Below are 27,147 nucleotides of genomic sequence, written 5' to 3' on the forward strand. Positions count from 1 at the left end.
AACTTACATTTGTACTGCTGGAGCAGCAAGGTACACATGAAATATGAACACACATGCAGTGTAAATATGGACACACATGCACAGTGTCAAAAAAAAAAAATCATCAATGACTATTAAACAGTACATTTGAAATTGAGGTTTGCCTAGCTTTGTTTGGCTGATCAGAGATGTATGTGATACCCTATGGAGAAAAACAACTTCCACAAAAAAGTAATGAAGAATCAGTAACTAAAAAAAAAAATATGTGTAAGATTGTACCATTTTCAGTGGAGTAACTTAAATGCAATTTTACATGTTACTTTTCTTTCCAAAATAATCATTCAAGCAAAGGCAAACCCCCCATGTAAAGTCACTACAGGAGAAGCTTGTTATAAAGAGGTTGAGAATATCAGTATATCAGCTTTTGAAAGCAAAACGTCAATTTCCATTTTCACTTAAATAATTTGGGTGCAATGACTTTCTTCTAGCTATAAATATAAAGAATTCATCCTGAACACAAGTAAATCAATTTGACCCCTCTGTTAACATGCTACTTTCTCCATATGATATATGCTATTTAATGTGCTCTGTCTTATGAAATCATTATGAATGCCAGTTCCAACCTCTTAATAACATGCCTCCCTTTTACAAAATGGCTTGTGAACTACTAAAACAAAGAAAAAATACTGGTAATACAGCACAGAGACAAAAGAAATTTAATGCCATACAGTGTACTTCACATTTGACAGTACATGGGTCAACAGCTATCTGCATATACATGCATGACACCTTCTTCACGCTGCTAACCACATGGGAAAACTGAAAAGTGTTGCTTGCCGATCATTTTGGGCACAGTGATTTGCAAGATCATTGTAATCATGTACTATCAATTAGTCCAATTTTATGACTAGAAGAAAGCCAACTTATTTGTATGACCAAGTGCAAACCCCCTCCCTCCCCCCACCCCTCTCTCTCAATAAAAAAACAAAACAAAACATAAAAGGATATCATCACTTCCTTTACACTGTATCATGACCACTGCAACATGCTGTGTAAAAAATAAAAGTCCATGGGTTAAGCCTCATTGTTTCCCTTTCCTCACATCTTTACATGACAGCAGTCTGTAAAAATGCTTCCATATCATCAATATCGAACCAAGGCAAGAAAGTAGTATGACTAAATGACACTGAAAACTGGTCACTGAGCTCTGTTTCCAAGCCACAAGGAAACAAAAAACAACAAACCTTTCAATGAACCAAATCAAAACTCTGAACCAGGTAACACAACCTGACTGAACAGATGCAGCATGTGAATGTCATCATGAAGAAGTTGTGTCACCAGCAGAATAGATTAAGAGAAAACCAGAGCTGTGTGGCTCTTCAGATCCCTCCATTTAGTTGGAAAAAAAGAGAAAGAAATTATGCCAATCAAAATGTCCAAATAGATCGGCCAGCCATTCAAACAACATTTAAGTTCATGCCTGAGTGATATTTCCAATGGCGTTGCAGTCAGAAGAGAGAGAGAGAGAAAAAAACAATTGGTACAACCCACATGAGTGAACTTTCAAGAACATGGGAGACTCCTTACGGTACTGTACAAGCTGTTATTTTTGCAAGGGTTTAATTCTTGCGAATTTTGCGAATCGCTGTGGGACCGCGAATTTGACAACACATGAAAATGTCACTGTACGGTAGTATTAATAGTGCACTTATGTCTCACGAAAATGTCTATGACCTCCTCATTCGCAAAAATATATGTATGCGAAAATAACAGCTTATACAGTATTGCTGTAGGTCCTAGTCTTGTTTGCTGACAAGCACTCAGCCCACTGAGTACAAACCACCTGGCAATACGGGTGCACCTTTAATGCTCTCAAGAGCTTATGTGACTGAAATATGATATGTCTCGATTCTACAGCTGCTGTAGGTGTCCGTACACAAAATAAATGCCTGGTAATCCAACTTCCCTGCATGTTGCTGTATCACTACACAGGTGAAATTCATCCAACCCTTTACATTAACAATATATGATTTCTTGGTGTGCATTGATCTTTGTACCATTTCTCACTTGGAAATAGCAGTGCCTGTTGCAAGGTGACCATGCAACCTGCTGCCTCGTTAAGCTGGAAGATGGTACTGTTCAAAATGCTTACAAGCTACAGCGCAGCATCACAGGACAGATTTATGATGAAATGAACATAACTGTCTCCTCCTTCAGTCATATTTCCACGAGAAGCTGTGTGAATTACTTTCCTTCAAAACAGTTTTTGAGTGATTTGGCAGAAAAGTGTTAAGTGATAGAGACCTAAGCTTGGATGCTCCCTTGGAGTCTCTATAAAAGAATATTGAAATAAAAAAGATTAAAAAGCCTAAAGACATATACAAACTGTACTGCACAGATTGATAAAAGAAAGGCAGGTTTTTGAGCAGAGTAGAGTGGCAGGGAGCTCACAAGCTCTTTATGACCCCGTTTACAGTGCGAGGCTCGGCCGCAGCTCGGCCGCGGCCTAGCCCAGCCTCACTTCAGTGTAAACGCGCAAAAGGCCAATTGCGAGGCCAAAAAGGACTCGCATTTGGCCTCGCTCTGGAGGTGGTCTCGGCCTTTTCGCAGTGTAAACGCAAACTGGGCCAAATGCGCGGCCAATTTTAGTCTGGCTTCCAAACCCTCTGCCTGTATCTTGCGCTATTCGGGATATTAACCCCCTCAACGTCGAAAACTAATATAGTTTAAGGTGGTTTTGTCCTGCAAAGGATTTTTTCCTTCGGCAAAGGCCTTTGCCCGAACGGCGACTTTGTCGCCACGGAATTCATTTGGCAAAGGGTCTGAAAACCAGACAATACCAAATTGCATTTGTTTACAAGCAGAGCGCCACTACGACAACATATTGAAAGGTTTGAATCAAAAGCGCGGCCGAGCCCGGCAGTGTAAACGGACAAAATTGCGGGGCCCGGCCTCGCAATTGAGGCTGGGCTCGGCTGCGGCTCGGCCCAGCCCCGCACTGTAAACGGGGTCAATGTATATTCTCTAAACACTCTTGGTATTAAAGGTCAGATGCCAGGGCTCAACACCAACTTTTCTACTCTGATGGTCCATTAAGACCACTAAAATTTCAAAATCGGAAATTCTGGTGGCCCGAAAAAGATACATAGTGGCACAAAATAATAGCAAATGTAACTATCCATTCTGAATTTGCCTGATTGGGCCAGCACAAGATAACCTTTTCAAATTTTGTAGCCCAAAGTCCACTTTTAGTGGCCCTGGGCCACCAGTAACGTTGAGCCCCGTATGTGCCGTGAGAAGAGGTATATGTTTATCTCTACAGATAGAACACTGCCCATGTGATCAGAGGAAACTGTGCTCAAACTAAAATACTGAATGGCCCTGGTACATTGATACCTGTCCCAACATAACATTACTTGCCACAAGCACTTTTGACGGATATATACACAAAAAAACAAAGTGATCATGAAATAATGTTAAACATAACATGTCCAACATCAAATGCAAAGCAAAGGTTAGAGCTTAAGCAAGCAAAAGTCCCCAACAGCTTTGGGTGATGACAATAAAGTCTGCTGAACAACGCTCATTGTCCAACCAGTAGGGAGTAACAAAGGCTGAAAAGGTATCAAGAATTGGCATAACTCAAGTAGTGCAGATCACGAGAAACTAATCCTTCAAATTCTAACTTCTCTTGCAGCAGAAAAGTATGAGTAAGTCTGAATGTGGAGCATGACTTCACCACTTTTTTTCCATTTCCCTCATACACTGTCCTTCCAGTCTTAATCTTTCATCTCTCTGGTCACATCTATGACAAAAGTCACTTAATTCTGGAGGTGCACTTCACCCTCTACCGTGCTCTGCTCTTCTGTTGCCATCACAGATTCTTCTGGTGATGCAGCATCAATAGTAGGTTCACCTCTGGGCTTGTCTTGTGCCTGCTGGATTATGCCACCAGGGGGAAGACTGCCAATATCACCATGGTTACGTTTGGTTTCCTTCGTTGATTTCATACCCTCCTTGGGCATGACGTGATCCTTAATCTCATCAGCTGCTTTCGTCATCTCGTCTGGAGGCAGATTGTCATTGGTGTCAATGCTTTTCTCTGATTTGGCCTTTCCTTTTTCATCCTTCCCTTCACCTTTCCCTTCTTTGTCCTTCCCTTCTTCATTCTTCTCTTCATCCTTCCCTCCTTTGTCCTTCCCTTCTTCATTCTTCTCTTCATCATTCCCTCCTTTGTCCTTCCCCTCTTCATCCTTCCCTCCTTCGTCCTTCCCTCCTTTGTCCTTCAAGGCCATGGCATCGTGCCCATGCTCACGCGATACCCTCCGTTTCTTCTGTGCATCCGTTCCTCCTTGAGCCAGCCTGCTGCTGGTCCCCGCTCTGGATGAAGTGTGTGATTTCTTTCTCTCCGGTATCTTCCCTTCTCTGCTCCTCCTCCCGTGCCAATCCCAGGATGACCTCGAGGAGCGCATCTCGTGGCGGCCCCGGTGATCCCTGGAGGATGAGTCCCTGTTCCTCTCTTGCTGCTGCCTCCTTGACAAAGCCTGAGAGCCTTGGGCGGAGTCACTGGTAGTTGTGGATACCCTCTCTGGCGAGGGCGGCTGGCTGACTGGACGACTGCCAGCCTGGAGCTTGGTGAACATCAGTATGGGCCGACGGAACCCTGCAGAAGTTTTAAATGAATAGAGAAGAGGCAAAAACAAAGAGAGAAAAGTGAGTATGATATATCTATCTCAAAAATCTCATCAGCTTCCTCCTAAATACATGTATGTCAAATTGTCTACCATGTCAAATGCTGTTCATATTGAGTGAGGCCTAGTAATTTGTAGTTCTAATATCACAACAGCACACATCCTACCGTTCTGTCAATTTATTCATGGTGGGAAATTGTGTCAAACCCTGCACAAATATAACATTTTAAAGAGGGAGATATAGTATGCAACGGCAAAAAAACAATGTAATGCTTTTCAGGCCAACACAATCTTGATAAGTAGCACATACAAATAACAACAAGAGACCCGGGGCTCTTCCGCTCACCCGAGTATCGCAAGTTCACCTTTCACGCAGTCACTAATCTAAATTACACACAGCTCTACCAAAATTTGACCAGGCATTCTCAAGTGGAAGATGGAAATGTACAATTAGGGCCCAAATTTGGACCCCCCCCCCTCCACTCACAGTATTAATTTTAGCTCTATCACTTCTTGTTCCGGAAAAGAAGATTTTTTTTTTGAAGATTCCTTAATTTGGGGGGGGGGGGGGGGGGGATTGGGGGCCCCCTGGGCGGGGCATGGTGCGCATTTTAACAAATTGAGATCCTAACCCCCTAGGGATGCTACCTGCCAAGTTTGGTGAAAATCCATCATGAGGTTTTCAAGAAGAAGATGAAAATTTACAATTTAAGCCCTAATTTGGACCTCCCCACCCCTCCCCCTGCCCCCAAGGGGGGGGGGGGGGGCACCCCTGGATCTCCTATGAACAAACTTGAAACTACAGTCATTAATGTACTAACTCATAGTATTACCGGTACCTTAGCTGTATCATTTCTGATTCTAGAGAAATTTTTTAAAGATTCCAAGATTTTTGGAGGTTTTGGCCCCTTGGGGCCCTCCAGGTGGGACAGGGTGCCCATTTGAACAAATTGAGCTTCCATCTCCCTAGGATGCTACCTCCCAAGTTTGGTGAAAATAGGTCATGGGGTTTCCAAGAAGATGAAAATTTACAATTTTGACCCCATTAAGACCCCTCCCCTGATTCCACCATGAACAAACTTGAAACTACGTAACTCATAGTATCAACTTAGCTCTATTACTTCTGGTTCTAGAGAAGAAGATTTTTAAAGACACCTTAATTTTGGGGGGTTTGGGCCCCCTGGGAGCCCCCTGGGTGGGGCATGGTGCCCATTTTAACAAATTTAGATCCTGCCCAAGGGATGTTACCTGCCAAGTTTGGTGAAAATTGGTCAGGAGGTTTCCAATAAGAAGGTGAAATGTATAATCAAGGCCCACATTTGGATCTCCCCATCCCCCCCCCCCCCCCCCCCCCCCCGCCCCAAGGGAGGCATCCCTGGATCTGCCATGAACAAATTTGGAACTACAGTCACTGAAATGTACTAACTCATAGTATTAACTTAGCTCTATAGCTTCTGGTTCTAGGGTAGAAGATTTTTAAAGATTCTTTAATTTGGGGGGGGGGGGGGTTGGGCCCCCCTGGGGGCCCCCTGGGTGGGGCATGGTGCCCATTTTAACAAATTGAAATCCTCACCCCCTTGGGATGCTATCTGCAAAGTTTGGTGAAAATTGGTAGTGGGGTTTTCAAGAAGAAAATGTAAAAAGTTTACGCACGCTGGCTGCCGGACGAAGAACAATCGCAATAGCTCACTTGAGCCTTTGGCTCAGGTGAGCTAAAAATATGGAATTATGAAGAATTATGATGATACCTCATTTCATTCAGTATATTATGTTAGAATAAGGAGCAAAGACAGAGGGTCATTTACAAGTTGCAAATATTAAGGAAAGTATGCGGTAGGAACAACTTGATTTTTCTTGGGATTTGCAAAGACATTTTATGGAATCTCATCACCAATTGTTTGAAAGCAGAACACTGCTGATGATCAAAAAATGTTGACAGACATCATGCCACCTGTGCTTTTGGAAAGGAGCTTAAGGGTTACCTACATACCAGTTACAGGTTGAAAGAATAACTGATCAAGGAAATAAAACCATTATTACATGGTGGTAATGTACACTTTAAAACAAAACAAAATGAAAGAATTAAGAGAAGTCTTTGAAATTGTAAAAGAAGCGTAGTGGTGCTAAATAAAATGAAACACAGCAATCTCTTTAGAATCTTAGTTGCCCGACTGAACCGCCAAAACATATGCTCTTTGAAAGTTTGGTGGCCCAACATCAATTTTCAGTGGTCCCGTGCCACTGCTAATGTCGAGCCCTGCCTATCACACTCTGTGTTTCTAATGACTAACATTTGAACAGAGAAGAGAGACCTGTAATAAAGCGATACAAGCTCAAGGACTACATTTAAACACACACACCTATACAAGTACACCATGCAAACAAGTGGCTGTTCATGCTTTATCTGATACTGCACCTTTGGATTTGTTGAGCGGTGTGCCAATCACCTCACAGCTGGCAAAGCCCACTTCTTTGGACAACAAGTACTCCTTGAACAGATGTGGCTTGAAGACAATCTGTTCGTAGTGCTGAAATGTGGTTTCCTAGTACAATGTAATATACACACAGAGAGAAGAAAAATGAAGCAAGATCAGTAACTGGCATCAATAATGAAAAGACAGTATGCTCAACATAGAGGTAGGTGTTAAAATCAGAGGATATGCTACTGCATTTAATCAGAGTATATCTCTCTTCCACCTCCCTGCTCATACTGTAGAAATGATATTTGCTACAGCCCTCCAAACTAAGATTAGGAACTAGCATTTAAATGATTCAAACTGCGCCACTATGGAAGGATACATGCCACATATTGTTAGGCCTGGGCTTAAAGAGCAAAATTTCAGAATGTAAAAAGACACTTCAACCCCTAACCTTTACCAGACTTTGCATTAAATGCAATCAGTGCATCACTTACCCAGTCATACATGTACATACAAAAACAGTGAATCTGATTCATTTGCTGCCCATTAGGTTACATGTACATTCGAAAACCATGAATGGCACCAGTCAGGAAATACACCATGTGTAATGAGCATCGAAGCGTACACTCATTATTAACCATTATAAATCCTGTCCAGATTCTTTGGCTCAGAGATGCCAAGTTCAAAAAACTTTTATGAGTGAGATTTTCATAACTCGGCATCTCGGCGCTCGCGCACATGCCGCGCGCTAACGAGGGGGTGTCCCCCCTCCCATGGTAGGGAGCTTTTTTAAATCATTAGCTCTTAATGATGCGATCTGGTGCATACTTACGTGACTATCTTTTACTAAATTTGAAAGACAAAGGGAAAATATACCTTCAATTGCAACTATCACTTTAATCCTTTGAGCTATGCTTTTTATTTTGGCCCAAATTGCAGACTTCACTCGATGCGTGAGAAAAATGGGTGCCATGCGTGAGATCGTGAGACAGACTCTAAATGCTTGAGTCTCACGCAGAATGCATGAGACTTGGTAGCTCTGTTGGCTGTGTGTGTACTTATACAGCGACTGGTGATAAAGCTATACCCAATTTTTTACATGGATTCACGAACATATCCGAGCTGGGCCAGCCTTCCAACTAATTTGCTCTCAGCCAATCAGATGCAAGGATTCAGTAGCTTGTACCAACTATCATAACTTGTTACTGGTTACAAGTTTTGTGAACTGGGCCCAGGTCTTTAACCAACCATACAGACCAAGTGAGCAGTAACAAATCAAAGACAAAGTTGACTGTGATCTTTGACTCCATGACATTTGATGTTTTTTTGTCTAACCCCCCCCCCCCCGACAACTAATACTAGTATAAGTACTTTGCTGTGCATATTGTATCTATGTCTAAGTTTGAGTGAAATGTTCCTTGAGTCATGTCAACAGTGCCATTAGATTTTGACCTTGATATCTGACAACCACACAACCCATCAATTCTAACCACAGAAACATCCTGTCAAACTATTTTCCATAATAATTTCATGGAATTCTTTCTGACTCATACTATTCTTGAGCAGCTGCGTAGAAGTTGACCAGGACTTTATTATACCGTAAATGCATTTAACATGAAACAAAACCAATGATCCAAGAGGATTTCTCAGATCACCTGATAAAAGGTCAGTTACTAATTTTTTGTCACAAATAGGCTTGCATCAAGTTCACAAAATGGAATTCTTCAGAGATATTTTGGAGATATGTTATAAAGAAATGGATGAAGGTATGACACCTATACAAGGAAAGGACAGCTGGCAGAATACTAGCTTGAGAAACTGAGCCAGAAGTGACATAGTACTCTAAGTTATTACTGTAAAACATGATATATTCGCGGCATGAATTTTTCGCGAATTGGAGCAGACGGCTTTTTTTTCGGCATGAAATTTTCGCGAAATGCCACTGGCATTCAATGCATATAGTGTAGACAAGAATTTTCGCGTGTATTTTAATTTCGCGAATCTTGGCGTTCGCGAAATTCGCGAAATTAAAATGCATGCGAACATTCCTCGTTTTACAGTAGTTTCTGTTCATGCAGGTGCTGAATTCAAATGCACTCCTGATGTTACAATATAGTTGTATGTATACAGACTTAGAACTGGAATGTTCATTAATACTGATTGTAGTGATGCTATGATTGGTAGAGAAATAAAAAGACATTCCAGAGTGTCACCCCCATTGTTTTGCTAGTTTATAATCATGTCTCAGAGGTGCTGTAGTTTCTATGCAATTGATGATCTAACTTCTTTCAAAAAAATTCAATGAGAGCTGCTTGCTACAAATTACAGAAATATTTTGTATTAAGTTCTTGGTGATCGACCAACTGTGAGGATATTCACCTCTACCTCCTTGTCATCTTTTCAGTTATCTCAGACTGTGTTTGATCATACATTATGAGATCATGAAAATTTAAATTCATGTCATATCACACAATGTACACAAGTAATTACTTGAAGCATACCGAACTGAGTAAATCCAACAAGAACCCCCCCCCCCATGCCATATGTTGGCAACAGCTACTGCTAGCATTTACATACAGTAAACCACATTATATGAATGGTAGCATTGGGAGGAGGGTGGGGACAAGCCTGAATAAATGGAGAGCTTTAATTGCAGATCTCTTTCAAGGTAAAGACACAAATCTGTACAGTGCAATAAGTCATCAGTACAGGAAAAGATGAACGACGCTGCTATTAACATGTACAGGAGAGCAACATGCAAGAGAATATTTTGCTTCAGCTTTGATTATCTGCAAGAATCATCCATGAATACTTTGTTGTGTTAACGGTTAAGTGACTAACAAAAACTATCCTTTACATGAGGCAAAATTAACACAATGGAAGAATTTCAAATTTATTTTATTTTATTTTTTATTTTTTGGTTAATGTCCCTCAACTTTACCCTGCTTGGAAGTACCTCAATATTCCTTTCCACAAAATTGTTTAATTATGCTCATCAGCCCATTCTAATTAGAATATTTGGAAGCTGCCATGTTACCTTTTACTTTACAGGAATTTGATGATGGCACAACACTTCCTAATCAGGCTACATTAAAGGGATGGTATAGTATTGGTGGAAATGAGGATTGAGCTTTAAACATTTTGTGAGATACCAAGAAACCACTTATGAAACAGTACAGAGTATACCAGTAGTGGAATTCAAAGTTTCTTTGATGAAAATGGGTTTTGGAATGGCTGAGACATCCAAAAACAGAGTACAACAAAGGGATTGTACATGGATCCCAACTTTTATCAAGATCACTCTATTTTGGATATCTCAGCCATTTCAAAACCAATTTTTCTCATATAAACATTGAATTCCTCTAGGAATTTTCACATTTCATAAGAGGTTTCTCATAATCTTCTTATTTTTTTTTTTTTTAGAAAACTGAAGTTAAGTCTCAACCAAAACTATACAATCTCTTTAACTCCGCATTTCTCAAATTGCAGCAATGCTACAAGATTGCCTGTTAGCTTTGTTGAACATCATCAGGTTATTAGCTTGCTAAATGGTGAGTAATGGGCATCTAATAGTCCGTGAGACCATGTGACACTACTTGCTATAAGAACTCCTTGTATGATCCATATCTAAAATATCACAAAGTTGCACAGTTTTCTGTACTTTTTTTCTTGATGACTCATTGCACTCTCTTCTTTACCTTTCAACCACTAGAGAGGAAGTCAGTTCCTTCAACGAAAAGTGAGAAAGTCACTTTGAAAGAAGAAGATACAACCATACAAAGCTATTTCAGGAACTAGTGACATCAATCAAATAAAATGGCTGACTAGCTTTGCTATACAGTGCCTACAGGATACCACCTTTGATTGTGTACAGAAATTTAAAAACTTGTGCTTTCATTTGTGTACTAGTAAACACTATTTAAGTTTTTACATCCAGTTTACAACTGAAACTTTGGTTGGTTTTCTCTCTCACATTTTGTATAATATGAAGTATAATGACTTCCTCTTTAAAAGTTAAACCTAAATGTGCCAGATTGGGAGTTCTGCCATGTTTTTTCAATCAATAAACTGGTAACAAAGAAAGCACTCTCATTATTGTTCAGAGTACTGTAAAAGTGGATATTTTCGCATGTGTAATTTTTCATGCTCGGCCAGGTAAGATTGGTTTCACAAGTTTTCAATTCCGCGGAGTCACCTATAGGCAACAAATAGCAAAAATATTTGCATGCTTTATTTTCGCACTAGTTTCTGGTTGTGCTAAATGTGTGAAAATTTTAATACTGCGAAAATGTCCACTTTTACAGTATTCATATATAAAAGTCTGTAAATATGAAGAATGCACAATCAGGTTATAGCATGCTCCCATCAGCTGACTTTCTTCCCTTCCAAAAGGGAATATAATCGAAGTTATTATTATTATTATTTTTTTTTGGGGGGGGGGGGGAGGTCTGCCCTTGAGTGCTAGTAATGAGGATGGATGCGGAGACGTCCATTGAAGTCTTCAGCAAACATTTATCTCAGACAAAGATCATCAACTTTATTACTGCTTTCCTGTCCCCACGAACAAAAATAGCCATTTCCCCTATATTTTCAATACAAACAAGACAACCCATTTGCACATTCAGTCTAGCCTGTAACACACTCATATGAAGCAGAGTGGACATGCTTTCCTTTCGTTAATGTGAAGAGTACTATCATTCAAAATTTGTCACTAAATTGATAGAGTCCCAATAAAGGAACAGATAATTACAATGTATTTCAAATGAAAATTGAAATGCATATGGTGTAGGTATGCCTGGACAGGACTGATGAGGAGATTTATTTTCATAAAGCACGTCATGAGTCTGTGCAGACATATTCGGGACTTTTCAATGGTGTGGATGAGGATACTGTTACTGTTCTTTTGCAGTGACAGAAAGCTGCGGTCCACTCATTATGTCCACCCAATTAGAGGCAACTTTGATTTTCTGTACGCATGTTCACAACATGAATGTAATTTGCCCTACAACTTGTAGTCCTGAATGTGGAATTCAATTACAAGGAGTATCAACCACTCAGTGTATAGAGAACTGCAACAATGAATGTAAAGCCTAATTTTTGTAGTTTTTAGGACGGCTTATATAAACTTCCGAAGTGTAAGAACATAGGCAAGACCATTTTTAACAAGAAGTCGAAGAACCCAGGTAGCTATCAATTGCCCTTCCTTTGTTATACTGTAAAAGTGGAAATTTTTGCAGTGTTGAAATTTTCGCGCATTTCGTGCAACCCGAAACTACAAAAATTGTAGCGCGAAAATAAAAGCACGCAAATTATATTATTTGCTTGCTATATAGTCTAGTAGTTGATGTCTGGATTCCACAGAATTGAAAACACGCTAAACTCTTCTTACCCGGCCTAGCGTGAAAAATTAGTCACGCGAAAATATCCACTTTTACAGTATCGCTGCTGGGACTGCACCAGCTTGGGTCATAGGCCGCCAGCCACAAGAACACAAACTTTGAGCTGAAGTTACGTCGTCGGGCATTCAGCACATACAGTGTACGTTGTACTTTCACTCTTGGATGGAAGATGGAATAAATTTTTGGAAGAAAGATTTAAAAAAAAAGGCTAAGATTTATTCACATCGCATTTATAACCATGAATGTTTTCTTTATTGGTAGAGGACTCATTTTACTTGTTGCAATTCAGCAACCCTCAGGTGCAACGTCAATTATTCAGGATGCAATACAAATTGGGTTTACGGGACAATACAAACATACACTGTTTATATGATGTCTCATTGGAAGTGTTGTGATTTGATGGATCATTCTGCAGAACAAAATTATTTGACTTGTAAAAAGTAGGGATATAGTGTACTTTTATTCTAACACTGCACTCTAGCAAAATATGGGTGATTGAAGCCATTCAAGCAGATATTGTGGCAGAAAAAGGGAAGTACATCATCATGTACATGTATAAGAGGTAACATGGACTACGGGCGATGTGATAAGATAAAAATAAAATTTGGTGGATTGCCAAAAGACTTTACTGCTGTAGGTATTTTATCACACAGACTGAGAAAATATGATATGAAGAAACTACAAATGATGTCAACTGTTAACAAGTGCACCTTTAAGAAGTTTGGATACAGCATTTTGTTTTGTTTGCAAACTTTGACTACTTTTGTACTTGTACCTTATATTCATCACATCAGAATCTTCCTAACTTGATGAAATTAGAAACTTGATTAAACCAGACACTATTAAATAAATTAAACAATCTGGATACAGAATATTTCTAGTAATGAATTTGACTCAGAGATAGAATTACTTGATGAATCCTCGCACCCATCATCTCTCTTTCAGTGACGTGAGAGTCTAATAGACATCTGTGATCAAGAGGGTCCTATCAGCTTCCATCTTTCCCTACATTTCCGACTTGCCACCATGACAAGTGTATTCTGCACTTAGTGATTCATGGGCAATGAGAGATTCTTGCAGAATGCAAAATGAGGGGTAATGGAATTTAGCAGGTGAAGGTGCAAACAGAGGGAGACATGGCAACTATCAACGAAGAAGGCATGACTAGTCTTGGCATCAGACTCTACTGCAAGTATTTATTTTTGGTCAATCATCACTTTAAGCTCTAAAATGAGAGTGCAGCGCTATTGAACATAAAGTCATGAATGGCTGTCAGCGAAATATCCAACACTTGTCTCTTGACAAAACTACGATGTGAACAATTCTCACTGCCAATGTCTGGTAAGTTAGTCACATTTTCATTTGCAGTCATGAATGCAATAAATGATAGAAACATGCAGGTTCAGAGGTAACAAAGGTTTCCTTGAAAGTTGAAAGAAAAAAAAGAAAAATCTCCTCTCTAACATCAATTACTGGCAACAGTACAGAGAGGGAGAAGAAAAAGTAGTAGATACAAAAAGTCACGAAATTATGTTGCAAAACATTCCTTCCAAGGATTCCTATTCCAAATCTACTTGTTTAGATATCACACATAAAAAGTTGCTACTGATTGACACATTGCCCTTCATCGATGTAAATACGCACCAATTATTCAGGGTTTAGAATAACAGCCATGATAATGGGTGTGCATACTGGGGTGGGATTAGAACCCATGACCTCCTGATTGCTGGAAAGCCATCATGTCCAATAGACTACTGGGCTTCTGCCCTATAGCCAATGATAGTTCTTTATCCCTTATAGCAGCAGGTACTGCATGATATTATTAGCATATGATTCTTGCATCAAGTTGTGTCACTGCAAGTGATTAATAAGTTGTCCTTCGATGCAAATAAGCACCAACATATAATCTTGTCAAACCTCCCAATTTCAAAACCTGGACTTTACTTTTGCCCAGAAGGCATGTTTTATACAAGCTTACACCCAGAACAAGGATGTACAATCAAATATGCAGTGTTTTGTATAGAGCCTGATCAAAATGATCCTGAATGAGGTCACACTCTTCCACTCTTCACTCATTCTAAATTTCCATGTCAACATGCTTTTAAGACCACTTGTTGCTCTAATGGGTGCTAGTCATTACCTAAAGTCTAAAGCCCTGTTTCAAAAGAGTCTTTCAAACCAGAGTTACCATGACAACATCAGGGCAATCATTTTTTACCCTGCCTGCTAAAACGGTCCCCACAGAATGTTGCTCGGACGTTGGTAACTTTTGCTACATTCTATCCTAGCCAGCTTGTTTGTAATTACAGTTTGTAATTACCCTGACATTTACCCCGAAAACCTTTCTGTTAAAACGCTCTCGCGGTAACATTTCTTTCATATGCTCAATGAGCATCATGTGAATGGCTTGTAACCACACCTCCTTTGTGCATGAAAAGGTAGGTTGTTGTGGAAACCTACCCAGAGAAAGTTTTGGTGTATGTCTGTTAAAAAGGTATCCCTAACTCTCCTAGGGTTTTATTGCCCAAGGCAAGGAATTTGCTCTCCGGACATTGTCCCGTTGTCGGGTAAGGTTTGTTAAAAATGGGCTTTTAGTCAAACTTTAAAATACAATATAGCAGGCACCTCTTTAAAGGGAAAATATCATTCCTGCTCAAGCACAATTGAAAAAAAAAAATGCCACAGCAATATGGTGACATAAAAAAGCAGAACACACAAAATACTGCATGATCAAGACAATATACTGTATTTGTTAGATGGTCTGCTGTCACCATGCCCAATTAATGACAGCAGTGACTTACAAGTACAAGTACAATAATCCATGCATTCCCTGAACTTTTCAGAATGCCAATCTTTGATGCTTTTTAAATTTCAGATTACCAATAATAATTCAGACGTTTCGACTGAGCACATGTTATTTTATCTTCATTTGTAACAATTTCAGGAACTTTGTAAATGTGTTTCATACAGCAATTGCACCGACTGATCATGATTTCAGTCAAAAGCTCTAATAAAATGTCTCTTGAATGATTTCCACTGATGCAGTCTTTAAAATGCACCTGCTGGATATTTGCACCACCATTGGATTAAAATATTCATATTCCCCCTTTAAAGCCTTTTAACTAAGTAGTAACTTCATAAAGATCTGAATGCCTCATCATAATGTCATCTACAACTATTTCAGTGACCAAAACATAAATGTACACATATGCTGGAAAGGGGGGTTAACTGCAGAGACAAATTTCTACTGCAAGGGACATCATGTCTGCCTTTTGTTTTTTAATACCTGGGATCAAACAGTACTTTAAAGCCAAGAAGAGAACACACTACATTGCGACAGGAAAGATTCTACAAGACTACTTCAACTTTGAGAGGAAGAACTAGGGGTGGTGAGTAATCCTCAATACACACCAAACTTGACACTGATTATACACTTGCAGTTTGCAAAACATGCCAGCACGTACAATCCACAGCAGAAAGGGATCTGTGAGCGGGTGTGTGAATGCACTGCACGTGCACGTGTGTGTTCTACTAGTGTGGATTTGTCCATGCACTGGTTTGTATTTGGTGCACCCTTTTATTTTGACCTCTTTGTATGTGGATATCTCAGCCATTTCAAAACCAATCTTTATCAAATAAACTTTGAAATCCTTTTAGAATTGTATGCTCCCTCATATTTCATAACAGGTTTTCATTATCTCACAAAAAGTTGGAATCCTGGAGACAAATCTCAACCAAACTTATACCACCCCCTTAAAAAGTGAGCTCTTCCAAGAGATGTAGTGAGTATGGCAAGCATTTTCTGCTGAAAATCAATAAAATTTAACTTCCCAAAACTGGTAATTCAATCTTTACTCTTACATCCACTCTTTGACATAGCACTTTCCTAACCTGCATTATAATAAATGCCCTATTAGTATTAGAATGGAATGCACACTATTATATACTACTCTGTAGACAAACTTTGCAGCTGTTTGTATTTAGTACTTCATTCCCATGCAGACGGTAAGTTCTCTGACTTTAAAGCGCAAGGTGATAAGCACAATCAGGGTATGCAATCATGACTTTCTCACTTTAAAAAATTATAACTTCTAAAAGAATGCACCAACTGACTTAAAAATTCACATGCAGCATGCTAAGACATCAGTAATCACATGTGGTAAGACATTAGCTAATTTCTTCTCATTTACTGTTAATTATTACAGATTAATTACCAAAAAGTCCCCCAAAACCCACGTAATGCGTCAAAAAAAGCGTTTTACAACTTACGTAAAATCAAGATTTGAGGTCCATATTTTAAGTCTACCCCTATGTGTTTGGTATCAAATTAATGGATTTTTTCCTGGCATTGCTTGCATGCAATAAAAAACAGTGGTTCTTTCAGCTGGAGAAAGTTATAAGGTCTGAAGTCCCATCCTGGTAGGAGTGTAATGCTGGCTTATTTTTGTGACATTGTGACCTTTTAACCCATGCTGTACAGCTATACATGGAGAAACAGCTTATTTTTCTGCTTTTCCTGAAAGTACTGAAGACACACTACAATATGGTGTGCTGTTTGCCAATAAATGTTCAGCCAGTTTTGAGTTTTGAGCCATTTTCAAATGCTGAGTAAAATAAGTGCAGCTGTTTTTCAGTATTTCCAGTGAGGTATATCCTAATTTGACTACTTTAAAGAATCTTTCCCCCTTATTGAATATCCTTGTTTTTTAACCATGAATTGTACATATGTAGAAATCTATTGTGTGAAAATTTTAGCAAATTTGAGCAATAGGAACTTATTTTTTTATATTTTTACAAATTACTGAGCATAAAAAAAGTGTGATACACGCCCATGTTATACTGCATGAAGGTCATATGATAAGTGTTTAGTGTTCATATTTCAATGCTTGTTCAATTTCTAAAGATATCATAAGCAAAAACATAGTATTTTGGCTTAATATGTCATTGTTTGAGTGTCACAGCTTGGATATCAACTCAAGTCATCATAAATCTCACATTCATTCTTCTATCTGTGTTTACAAATATGAGAATTGATCCAAACACTGTGCGCACATTCAAGGTCAAACTGTACAGATAATTTTTTGATGAAAAATATAATATCTTCCAAAGTACCAGCCCTAAATCCATAAAAATTTGTAATAATGGCCACTATATGTCTGTTACCCATTCCTGAAAGTTTCGCCTCTTCACTCTTTGGCAAAAGTGAAATATGATAAAATATGTAAAAGTGGTTTTATTTGAATTCAAAATAATGCCTACAAAATTGATCATCCATTTCGAGAAGTGAAAATATGAAATTCATTCATATTTTGTGATATGTCATGGCTATGTGCTGGTGGTGAATGAAAGGGATATTTATCAGGAATATCTAACAGCAATATCAGATGAAAAAAACATTCTCCTTTTTTTTAATGAATTTTTCTAATATATTAGTCATTTCAATGTAATTCGACACCCCTAATTTAAATGCTAATTTATGCGCAGTTTAATGCAAAATTTTGACTCTTTCTTTACATGAAATGAAAATTTGAACACTCAGCTACATCAAACAACAAAAAAAGCATTTTCACCAAGTTTTTTCATTTTTGCCCTGTTACACAATTGCATACCCTGATTATGCTATTGACCATTTAAGGCAGGTACTTGAGGGTATCATGTACATGCTGGTGGATCTTTTTGTTTGTTTGTTTGATTTTTTTTTTTTTTTGAGGGGGGGGGGGAGAATACTAATTCTCCCTCCCATTGAGTTCAGATATCAGATGATTTTAGGGAGTATTTGATGAGAGTTGTCACAGCTTCTGCTACACATACAATGACTTCTTCCTTCTTTTCTTCCAACCACTTCTCGCTGCCTAAACGATTTCAGATAAACAAGATTTGAATACGAGATAAAGACTATGCTTTGTAAGAACGTGAAAGAGCATTTGGTGTTTGCATGCTGAGCATATGAGGTTTAAGAACAGACACCCATTTACAAAGTAAGCCCTTGGCTAACATTGTCAGGAAAAAAACAACAACAAACAAACAAGCTTAGAACTTGCCTTTAAGCAAGAAATATGATTATGTTATAGTTTCTTGTGTGTGTTTGTGAGTATGTGTGTGGGTGCACCCATCAAAACTACTGAGATCAACAGCCCTATTCATGTGTAAGAGAGTGATAATGGTGAGGGTGCATCCTGACCTTTGCCAATGTGCAAGGGTCAGAAAACTCCTTTTCTCATCCCCCATATTTGTGTATCTTGATGGTCTGCTCATGCTCAGCACAATGGCACAATGTAGACTAGTGGATGGTTGTGTCAACAAGGGTTATAAATACAGTACTTGGCCACTACATGCCATTGCTAGGCTGTACTGTAAAAGTGGTTTCTTTCGCGTACAGAAACTTTTGCAGTTTCCATCGGTGCGGACTTTTTCGCGTGTGTTTAAATTCGCGGTCGGTAATGATAGCGTTATACAAGCGACGAGTTCAAAACATTTTCGTGTGATGTTAAATTCGTGGTTCAACCTCAAGCGCGAAAAGCGCGAAAATAAAACCACTGCGAAAGAAACCACTTTTACAGTATGTAAGCAATATGTTAATATGTAGTAACCAAGAGCTGATACGTCACATGCCAAAAAAAAAGAACAAAGAGAGAACAAAAACAAACAAAACAAAAATTTTCATGTTATACAACAATGACACCACTGAATCTTCTTGCAATGCATGAATGCAGAGTGCCTATATGGTAAAACTTGATGCAATGGGAAGAAAGATGTCAGGATTCATAGAGATGGATGAGATGGTATTCATATGTAGAAAACAAACGAACAAACAAACAAAAATAAGAGAGATCTTGCATGATACTACCTACCGTCATTTTTCTCTTTTTCCTGTATGAGGGCCAGGCCTGGGGCTCTAGAATCAGTCTGCCTCCAGGATAGAGTGCTCTGAAGATGCGCTGGAAGAAACGTTTCATGCCTGCATCTCCCCAGTTGAGGTGGACCCATTTGGTTACGCTCAGACACAGGATGGTGTCAAACTCTTCCTTCTGCGTGCTAAGTAGTGCATCATCTTCCAAGACAAAGTTGGCCTGCAAAAGAAAAAAAAAATGAGGGGGAAAAAATGGAATATTTTTGCTAATGCTTGCATCATACAGATCTGGATATTATGTGCAATTTCAGCTCCTACAGATGTGTTGACCAGCATCTTCTTGTTGTCCAGAAAAAAAGAAAAAAAAATTGAGAGGAAATCTTAAAACACACATTGTATCTCATGCACAGCTTTGCATATATTTACAGTGTATATTAACTTAATGATATTGTATCACTTGGTAGTTCACTGGAAATAACAGTTTTAGGGCAAACGACCACACAAGCACATCACTACAGGGGAGCAGAAATAGAAATCTAACTTCATTACAACTACACATGTAGAGATGAAAACCAAATACACTCCTACAGTTAGTATGTATCACAGCATGAAGTCTGGATCCTTACCTGGTATGCATACTATTGAATTACATTGTTAGGGTTGGCCACAACTTCGGACTCTGCACTTAATACAAACTTAACAAGCATGACAGAATAAATGTACTTGCAAGTTGTGAAAAATAATACAGATATGCCCAAACAGTTCCTTGTAAAGCTGGGGAAAAAAAAACACATTTAAAGAGTCAGAATGTTTTTTTTTCATAATTCTAAACAATTTGACATAAAGTTCACAGCATGTGATGTTTAATTTTCTAAACAGAAAAAACAAAATGCTGGGAGGGAGAACAAAAATTAAACTATAGGCAGGGCTCGACACTAACGGTGGCGCGGTGGCCCGGGGCCACCAAAAACGCACGTCGGGCCACCAAAATTTCAGAAATGAAGAATGTGGTAGCCTGATCGGGCCAGCAAAAAAGGTTGGATGTTTGCCTTTGGGCCACCAAAAATAAAAGTTAGTGTGGAGCCCTGCTATAGGCCTTAAATATAAAATGTATCTCGCTCTACAAGGTAATGAGCTCATACAATGTACACCAATCTGCAGCATAAGGTGCAGCTACTACATTTGTATCTTAAAGGGCAAGTCCACCTTCATATGTGTACATAAGGATTGATAGAATGCAGCAATATTAGTAGAACACATTAATAAGTAAAAGTTTGAGGAAAATTGGACAATCCGTTCAAAAGTTACGAATATTTTAAGTATCTACGCAGTGACTGCTGGAAGAGAAAACTACTACAGTGTATGATGTCACATGCGTACAACTACAAGTATACATTGTATAAGGAAAATAAAAAGAGAATTTCACAAAACTTTACTTTTTGAATAAAGTGCACAGTTTTTCGACTTGCTACTGACTGTACATGTATGTTAAGGGTAACATTATTCCCCCTGCCTTCTGAAAGAGAGAAGTCGAGTGTTCTTTTGTTATGCGAGAAAAATGGAAATATGTTAAATCTTCTTTATTCTTTCTTTATATTGTTGTACTCATGTGACATCACAAGCTATAGTAGTCTTTTCATCCAGCCGTGACTGAGCAGAAACTTCAAAAATTCATAAAGTTCTTTTAACGGATTGTCCGATTTTGCTCAAACTCTAATTGGGTGTTCTACTAATATTGCTGCATTCACTCAACCCACATGTCTATGAAGCCAAAGGTGAACTTGTCCTAAAGTGTCAGTCCCCTCTTCAATCAGGCTGCTGATACATTGTACTCAACTCACTGAAATAAAACATTCATTCCAAAGGAGCATGCAGACATGCTGCAAAGGGAAATGAAAATTAGCATTTCCTGCCTACAGCTGCCAGGTAGGTGAGCATTATGGGCAAGTGACAGCATGTCTGAACCTGACTTTGACTATCTAATGCATAAATCAGAACTGTGTTCACACAGAAGGTGTTTTTGCCTACATTTTTGAAGAGCTGTATGAGTCAAATCACAGTAGGTTACTAGAAGGGAAGGGATATCGCCAAACACAATTTCAACAAGGGGTGATAAATCAATGGGGTGATAAATCAATAGACTATGCTTAGCCCATTTGTTGTTGTGATGCATATTGCACTTCAACAAATCTTGTGAAAAGTGCATGATACATAACTGTACCTACAACAGCTGATACAGGATTGTACTAGGACATCATGTTAGTCTAAAGTTGAAATGTACCCTGCACTCTTTGAATAATGTGTTATTCGGTAATTCTGCTCGCTAGGAGCAACATAAACTAAAACAGTATTATCAATAATTTACATAAATCACCAACACACTCATTATCAAACATGAGCAATACTGTGCAAAAATACTCTAGAAGCAAGATTCTGAGGCTCTGAACTTGAAAAATTGTACATTGTATGATCCATGATAAGTTGTTCCAATGGACCATGACAGACTGCTACAAACAAACTTGCCTAAGGTACATCGTAACTAAATCATACTGTAGGGCAAGTAAAATATAATTGTACAATGTAAATTAGCACTGCCTGGTAGTGTTACCAGTGAATGGGGGGATCATTGCCCAAGTGCCCATTCAGCTATTCAGCTGTTGCAAGAAATTGGTAATGCCATGCTAAGGACAAAAAGAAGTTAATAATACAGGGCCCTGTTGCATAAAAGTTGAGATCAGATACTACAGAGTCAGAATATCAAACATACGTGTATAGTAGTCTGTGAATACTCACTTCTGATTGGCCGATACCAGACTTACAAGTTGTACATTGTATGTACTAGTATTGTATTGATTTTCTGACTAATAAAGTACAATGTACAAGGCTGTACAATGTATGCTTGATTGTATCTTTTTGTGCAGCAGGGCCCTGCATACACAAATGTTCATTTTTGTACATTTAACAATTACCAGTAGGCATTTCCATCTATTCTCATAATAAACAAGAGACCCAGGGGTCACGCCCTCACCTGAGTATCACAATTTCACCTTCCATGCATTCTTGCACACTCTTACCTGAGAACATTGGAAACTTAGGTCTGCATATGGATCCCCCCTCAACTCCCAGGCTTTGGGGGGGGGGGGGGGGGGGGGGCAGGCAGCCCTGGATCTGCAATGAACGAACTTGGAACTAAAGTCATCAATGTACAAACTCATGGTATTAACTATGCTTTTATCATTTCTGGTTCTAGAGTAGAAGATTTTAAATATTCCTTAATATGGGGGTGGGGGGGGGGGGGGGGGCTCTAGGGGCCCCCCAAGAGGGACATGGTGCCCATTTGAAGGAATTGAGACTCTATCCCCCTAGGGATGCTACCTGCTAAGTTTGGTCAAAATTCATCATGAGGTTTTAAAGAAGAAGATGAACATACTGTACAATTCAGGCCCCATTACAACTGTAGGACTTCTCTCCATCCCCTCTCCTGGGTCAAGGGGGGGGGGGGGGCTACCCCTGATTCCGCCAATCCCATGAACAAACTTGAAACTACAGTCATCAATGTACTAACTCATAGTATTATCTACGCCCTATCACTTCTGGTTCTAGAAGATTTTTAAAGATTCCTTAATTTTAGGGGGTTTGGGCCCTCCTGGGGACCCCAAGGTGGGCCATGGTGCCCATTTGAACAAATTGAGATCCTATCCCCCTAGGGATGCTACATGTACCTACCAAGTTTGGTGAAAATCAGACATGGGGATATCAAAGTAAAGATGAAAATGTACAATTTAGGCCCCATTAGGACCTCTCCTCACCCCCCCCCCCCCCTCCCCCGGGTCCCAAGGGGGGGGGGGGGGGGGGGGGGCACCCCTGCTTCCCCCATGAACAAACTTGAAACTACAGTCATCAATGGACTAACTCATAGTATTAACTAAGCTCTATCACTTCTGGTTCTAGAGAAGAAAATTTTTACAGATTCCTTAATTTTAGGGTGTTTGGGCCCCCTGGCCCCCCCCCCCCCCAGGTGGGCCATGGTGCCCATTTGGACAAACTGAGATCCTACCCCCTAGGGATACTACCTGCCAAGTTTGGTGAAAATCGGTCATGGGGTTCTCAAGAAGAAGATGAAAATGTAAAAAGTTTACGCACGACGGACGACGCACAACGGACGCCGGACGAAGAGCGATCGTAATGTAGCTCACTTGAGCCTTCGGCTCAGGTGAGCTAAAAAATGTACAGTACATGTACATGTACTATGTACAATTTGTATGTGCATTATATTGGTTACAGCCTTGTTACTGGGACTTGATATTGGGCACACAGCTCTAACAGCACAAAAATCACTCCAACAACATTCCCTGTAACACAGGCATGGCATTATCACCATTTGAACAGTAAATCACAAATTATATGGAAAACAGGACATATCACAATTTGTAAAATTCTCACGAAATATTTGAACAAATATACCAGAAACTTTGTACAAGATTCTTACAAGTGGAAGGGAGAAACTTCATGCAATGTAGGATTAAATGTAGAAATTTGTGTAGGACATCCTTTCTCCATTCACGGAGAATACAATACATTGTATACAATGAAGATGTACATGTACACTGTATGCTGTTTAGGCCTAAACACCAGAGACTGACAATGCTATTAGGAGTACTCATGGGGCCCTATAAAACAAATAATTTGCCCCAAAGGGATCTTGAGATGTGGTACACTGACTGGAAATATTCATTACATGTGGTGTGTGGAAAATAAGAGTACATTGTACTTTTAAAATGCAATTACTACAAACAAGAAAAGTACTTTGAAATGTAGAGTAGATTCTTCATTTCTTCTTCATCTTCTTTTTTTTAAGTTAAGCACCAAATTATTTTTTTTTCCTTATTAAAGATGCATTCTTTTTTCTTTCATATTTTTTCTGAAACGTTTAGAAAGTCCCTGTAGCTTACTATTGGCGCTTTTGTGTGTGTGTGTGTGTGTGTGTGTGTGTGTGTATGCATGACAAACTTCAGATCAAAAATTTGCTGTCTTTTTTGACACAACTTTTTCAAAACCCCACAGATGAAAGGGACACAAATTGTTTTATCTAAATATGGATAAGATAAATACATAGAAACAGAAACAAAAAAGCTCCAGCAAAGAGGATTGAAATGAAATTTACAAACACATCAGGTTATGGGTGATGTACACAAGAGGTGCATATCAGGGCAATTACCACCCCCCCCCCCCCCCCCCAGCTAAATACTGGTTAGTGATAAGGTTAGAGCAAAAATAAAGGTTAGGGTTAGAGTTAGGGTTAGGATTAGGTTCAGGATTAGGATTAGGGTCTTGGTTAATTGCCCAGGGGGTAAAATTGCCCTAGACCCGCGATGTGATCTGTCATCCCGACAATGACCTAGAGAGTGCATTGCCAGAGTACATCTTACATTTGTGTGTAGTTCCAGCCAAGACAGATCATTTCTACAGCTTAGAAAGAAAGTACTTGATGAGTAGGTTCTCAGAAAAGTTAAACAAAGAGTCTTTACAAGTATAGTGAGGTGCCCGCACCTCATCAGGGGCCCGAATACCGTCACCCCGCTTAAAATTGTTTTAAGCGCACTTAACAATAATTTATGCCCGGGACTGTGTTCAGTAGGCTTGAAACTTGGCAGGGCTACCACAACCAAGCAAATTGTGGTGAAAACTGAACAGTTTTTCGCGAAAATCTGAAATTTAATCGGAATACGTGTTATAAGTATCACCACTGTCCCCCACGCATCTTTTACGTGTATGTCTATGGGAGCATCACGGTCACCTGCACACGTCTTTTACGTGCTTTGTCTATGGGAGCGCGGGTGACGAGTTGCGGGCCCCTTCCTCAGCGCGCAACTTTTTCGCATCGTTCGCGTTTGACGACGATAGCTGCAAATTTTCAATATCGATCAGTGAACTTGTGATTCCACTGGAATTTTCAGCATTTTTCCTGTATGTGAGTTGGATTTCAAAGACTTTCAGTGGCGAAATGTGATTCAAACATGCGCAAACATTAACTATGACGAGGTGCGGGTCACCCAAGTATACATGAGTTGATATCAAGTTGTCATACTTACGCAGCGAAACAAAACATTGGCTGGAAAAGATGGTTTTACAGGACACTCGATAACTTTGGATGACACTGCTTCAGCTGTAGATGGAATTGCTAATGGGCCATAGGTCTTTTCCATTGAAATGGGAAACTGGCTTTTTCCCTTTCCGGTACGGTCAAGGAACTGATCCTGCAGACAATGCTTTACATTCTTGCGAGCCACACCAATCAAGTTTCCATCAATGTCCAAGCCCACAATTTTTGTAGGCTCAAATGCTTTGGCAACAGCTAGAGTCACATGACCTGTGTTACAACCAATGTCAAGGCATTTTTTCCCATGAAACCATTCTCTCTTAAACAAACCAATGCGACCATCATCACTGTCTGGATTTCGATAGCCATAGTAGCGAGAGTAATTGCCATACTGGAACTTTTTGTCCTGTTCCTTGAATTTGGGCTTTTGCTTAGATAGTTTTGATTCATGACTATGTTGCCTTCTGAATCTCCAACCTACTTCTGGAGATTTGCGCTGCCTCTTCGTCTCTGTTTCTTTAACACTCAGTTGCGGTTCAATATTGTCAATGAGAAGAGCCTTGGCAAGTCTTGAACTCGGCTCTGACCTTGCTTTCCGCTTGCGGCTCCTGGAGTCTGGAAGAACTGGTGACACAATCTTATCGGTGATCTTTGAATTTCTGTTGTTTGCCTTGTTGTTTTGGAGCTCAAGTCTGAGTGGTCTTACAGACAGACTTGTCTCACTGCTATCTGCATTAGTAACAGTGTCCTCAACGCTCTCACATTTTCCTTCACTACTCCTACTTTTCTTTTTCTTGCCCGACAGTTTTCTTGGACAAATAGTTCTTGTGAGCGAGGAGCTGCTGTCTTCATTATCACTGACTGAATTAAGTTTGAGAGGGTCTTTGTAGTCTTGGGGCACAATGACTGTGTCAGGTTCTTTTATGTCTTCCAGCGGGGATGCTGCAGGAGTCGCATTTGCAATCTTTGAAATTTCCTCATCTGCCAAGCTGTTCAGGTTCAGTGGATCAGTGATGGACCCTCCCAGAAGAAATTTAGGCTTTGGACCATTCCGTTCATATGTTTTCCTCCTCCTCTTCACCTGGCCTGCTGATTTCGATGAGCTATGATGCCGCTTTCGCCCTAGGCCTCCGCTCCCGCTGCCGGTGACTTGTGACGAGAGACTTCCGCCAGATATCGTTCCTGCTGCACTGTCGTCTCCAGCTCCCACTACCGCTACCCCCGATAACATCATGTTCACGGGCGGCGAGAGGCCACAACTTGTTGCGGCAGTAAGACTTCCATAAGCACCAGAGGTCATGGAAGAAATAGTGTCACTTCGATTCCCCGATTCGGGGATGGCTTCCAACACCTCAGTAGACATCGTTCCGAGCCCGCGGAAAGTGCATTGACAAAACGTTGCACGTGCGATCGTAGCTTGAAGTAAACAAAACCCAACGACCTACCCACGATTTGCATAGAAATATCTTATGAATAATGCAAAACAGGGTCACACTACCCCAATGCACCGTGCTCAGTCCAAGTACAACGCCACAGATTTCGGCCCAAAATTCGGTGAAATGGAGGTTGTCCTTTCCATAACAAGGTTATACAGCAGGCGCCCATATCATTAATGTTACCACAGTAGTATAAAGGATGCATGAAATATGATATTTTCGGCTATATCGCTAAGAAACACAGCTACTCTCTCTCAGCGCCGTGTTGACCA

The 27,147-nt window shown here is 39.8% G+C and overlaps 1 protein-coding gene across 1 annotated transcript; it reads right to left on the minus strand.

Moving 5' to 3' along the window:
• Nucleotides 1-1,372: 1,372 nt before the first annotated feature.
• LOC139727421 (7SK snRNA methylphosphate capping enzyme-like) lies at nt 1,373-27,147 on the minus strand. Its single transcript, XM_071638374.1, has 4 exons — nt 25,432-27,147; nt 19,341-19,559; nt 7,087-7,213; nt 1,373-4,642 (listed from the first exon to the last, which is right to left on the minus strand). Exons 1-4 carry the CDS (start codon nt 26,800-26,802, stop codon nt 3,801-3,803), a joined length of 2,559 nt encoding a protein of 852 aa, XP_071494475.1. The 5' UTR covers nt 26,803-27,147; the 3' UTR covers nt 1,373-3,800.

This window comes from Diadema antillarum, unplaced genomic scaffold (assembly GCF_040938485.1).
Source record: "Diadema antillarum isolate AM-2024a unplaced genomic scaffold, OU_Dant_1.0 seq00000130_RagTag, whole genome shotgun sequence".
NCBI classification, from domain to species: Eukaryota; Metazoa; Echinodermata; class Echinoidea; order Diadematoida; family Diadematidae; genus Diadema; species Diadema antillarum.

Excerpts from the sequence above, each read along its gene's own strand:
- LOC139727421 (XM_071638374.1), bottom strand. The coding sequence starts at position 26,802 with ATGTCTACTGAGGTGTTGGAAGCCATCCCCGAATCGGGGAATCGAAGT. Across the intron at positions 19,560-25,431 it reads CCAATGTTTTGTTTCGCTGC|GCCAACTTTGTCTTGGAAGA; the intron begins GTAAGTATGACA and ends TTTCTTTTGCAG. Across the intron at positions 7,214-19,340 it reads GGAAAAAGAGAAAAATGACG|GAAACCACATTTCAGCACTA; the intron begins GTAGGTAGTATC and ends ACATTGTACTAG.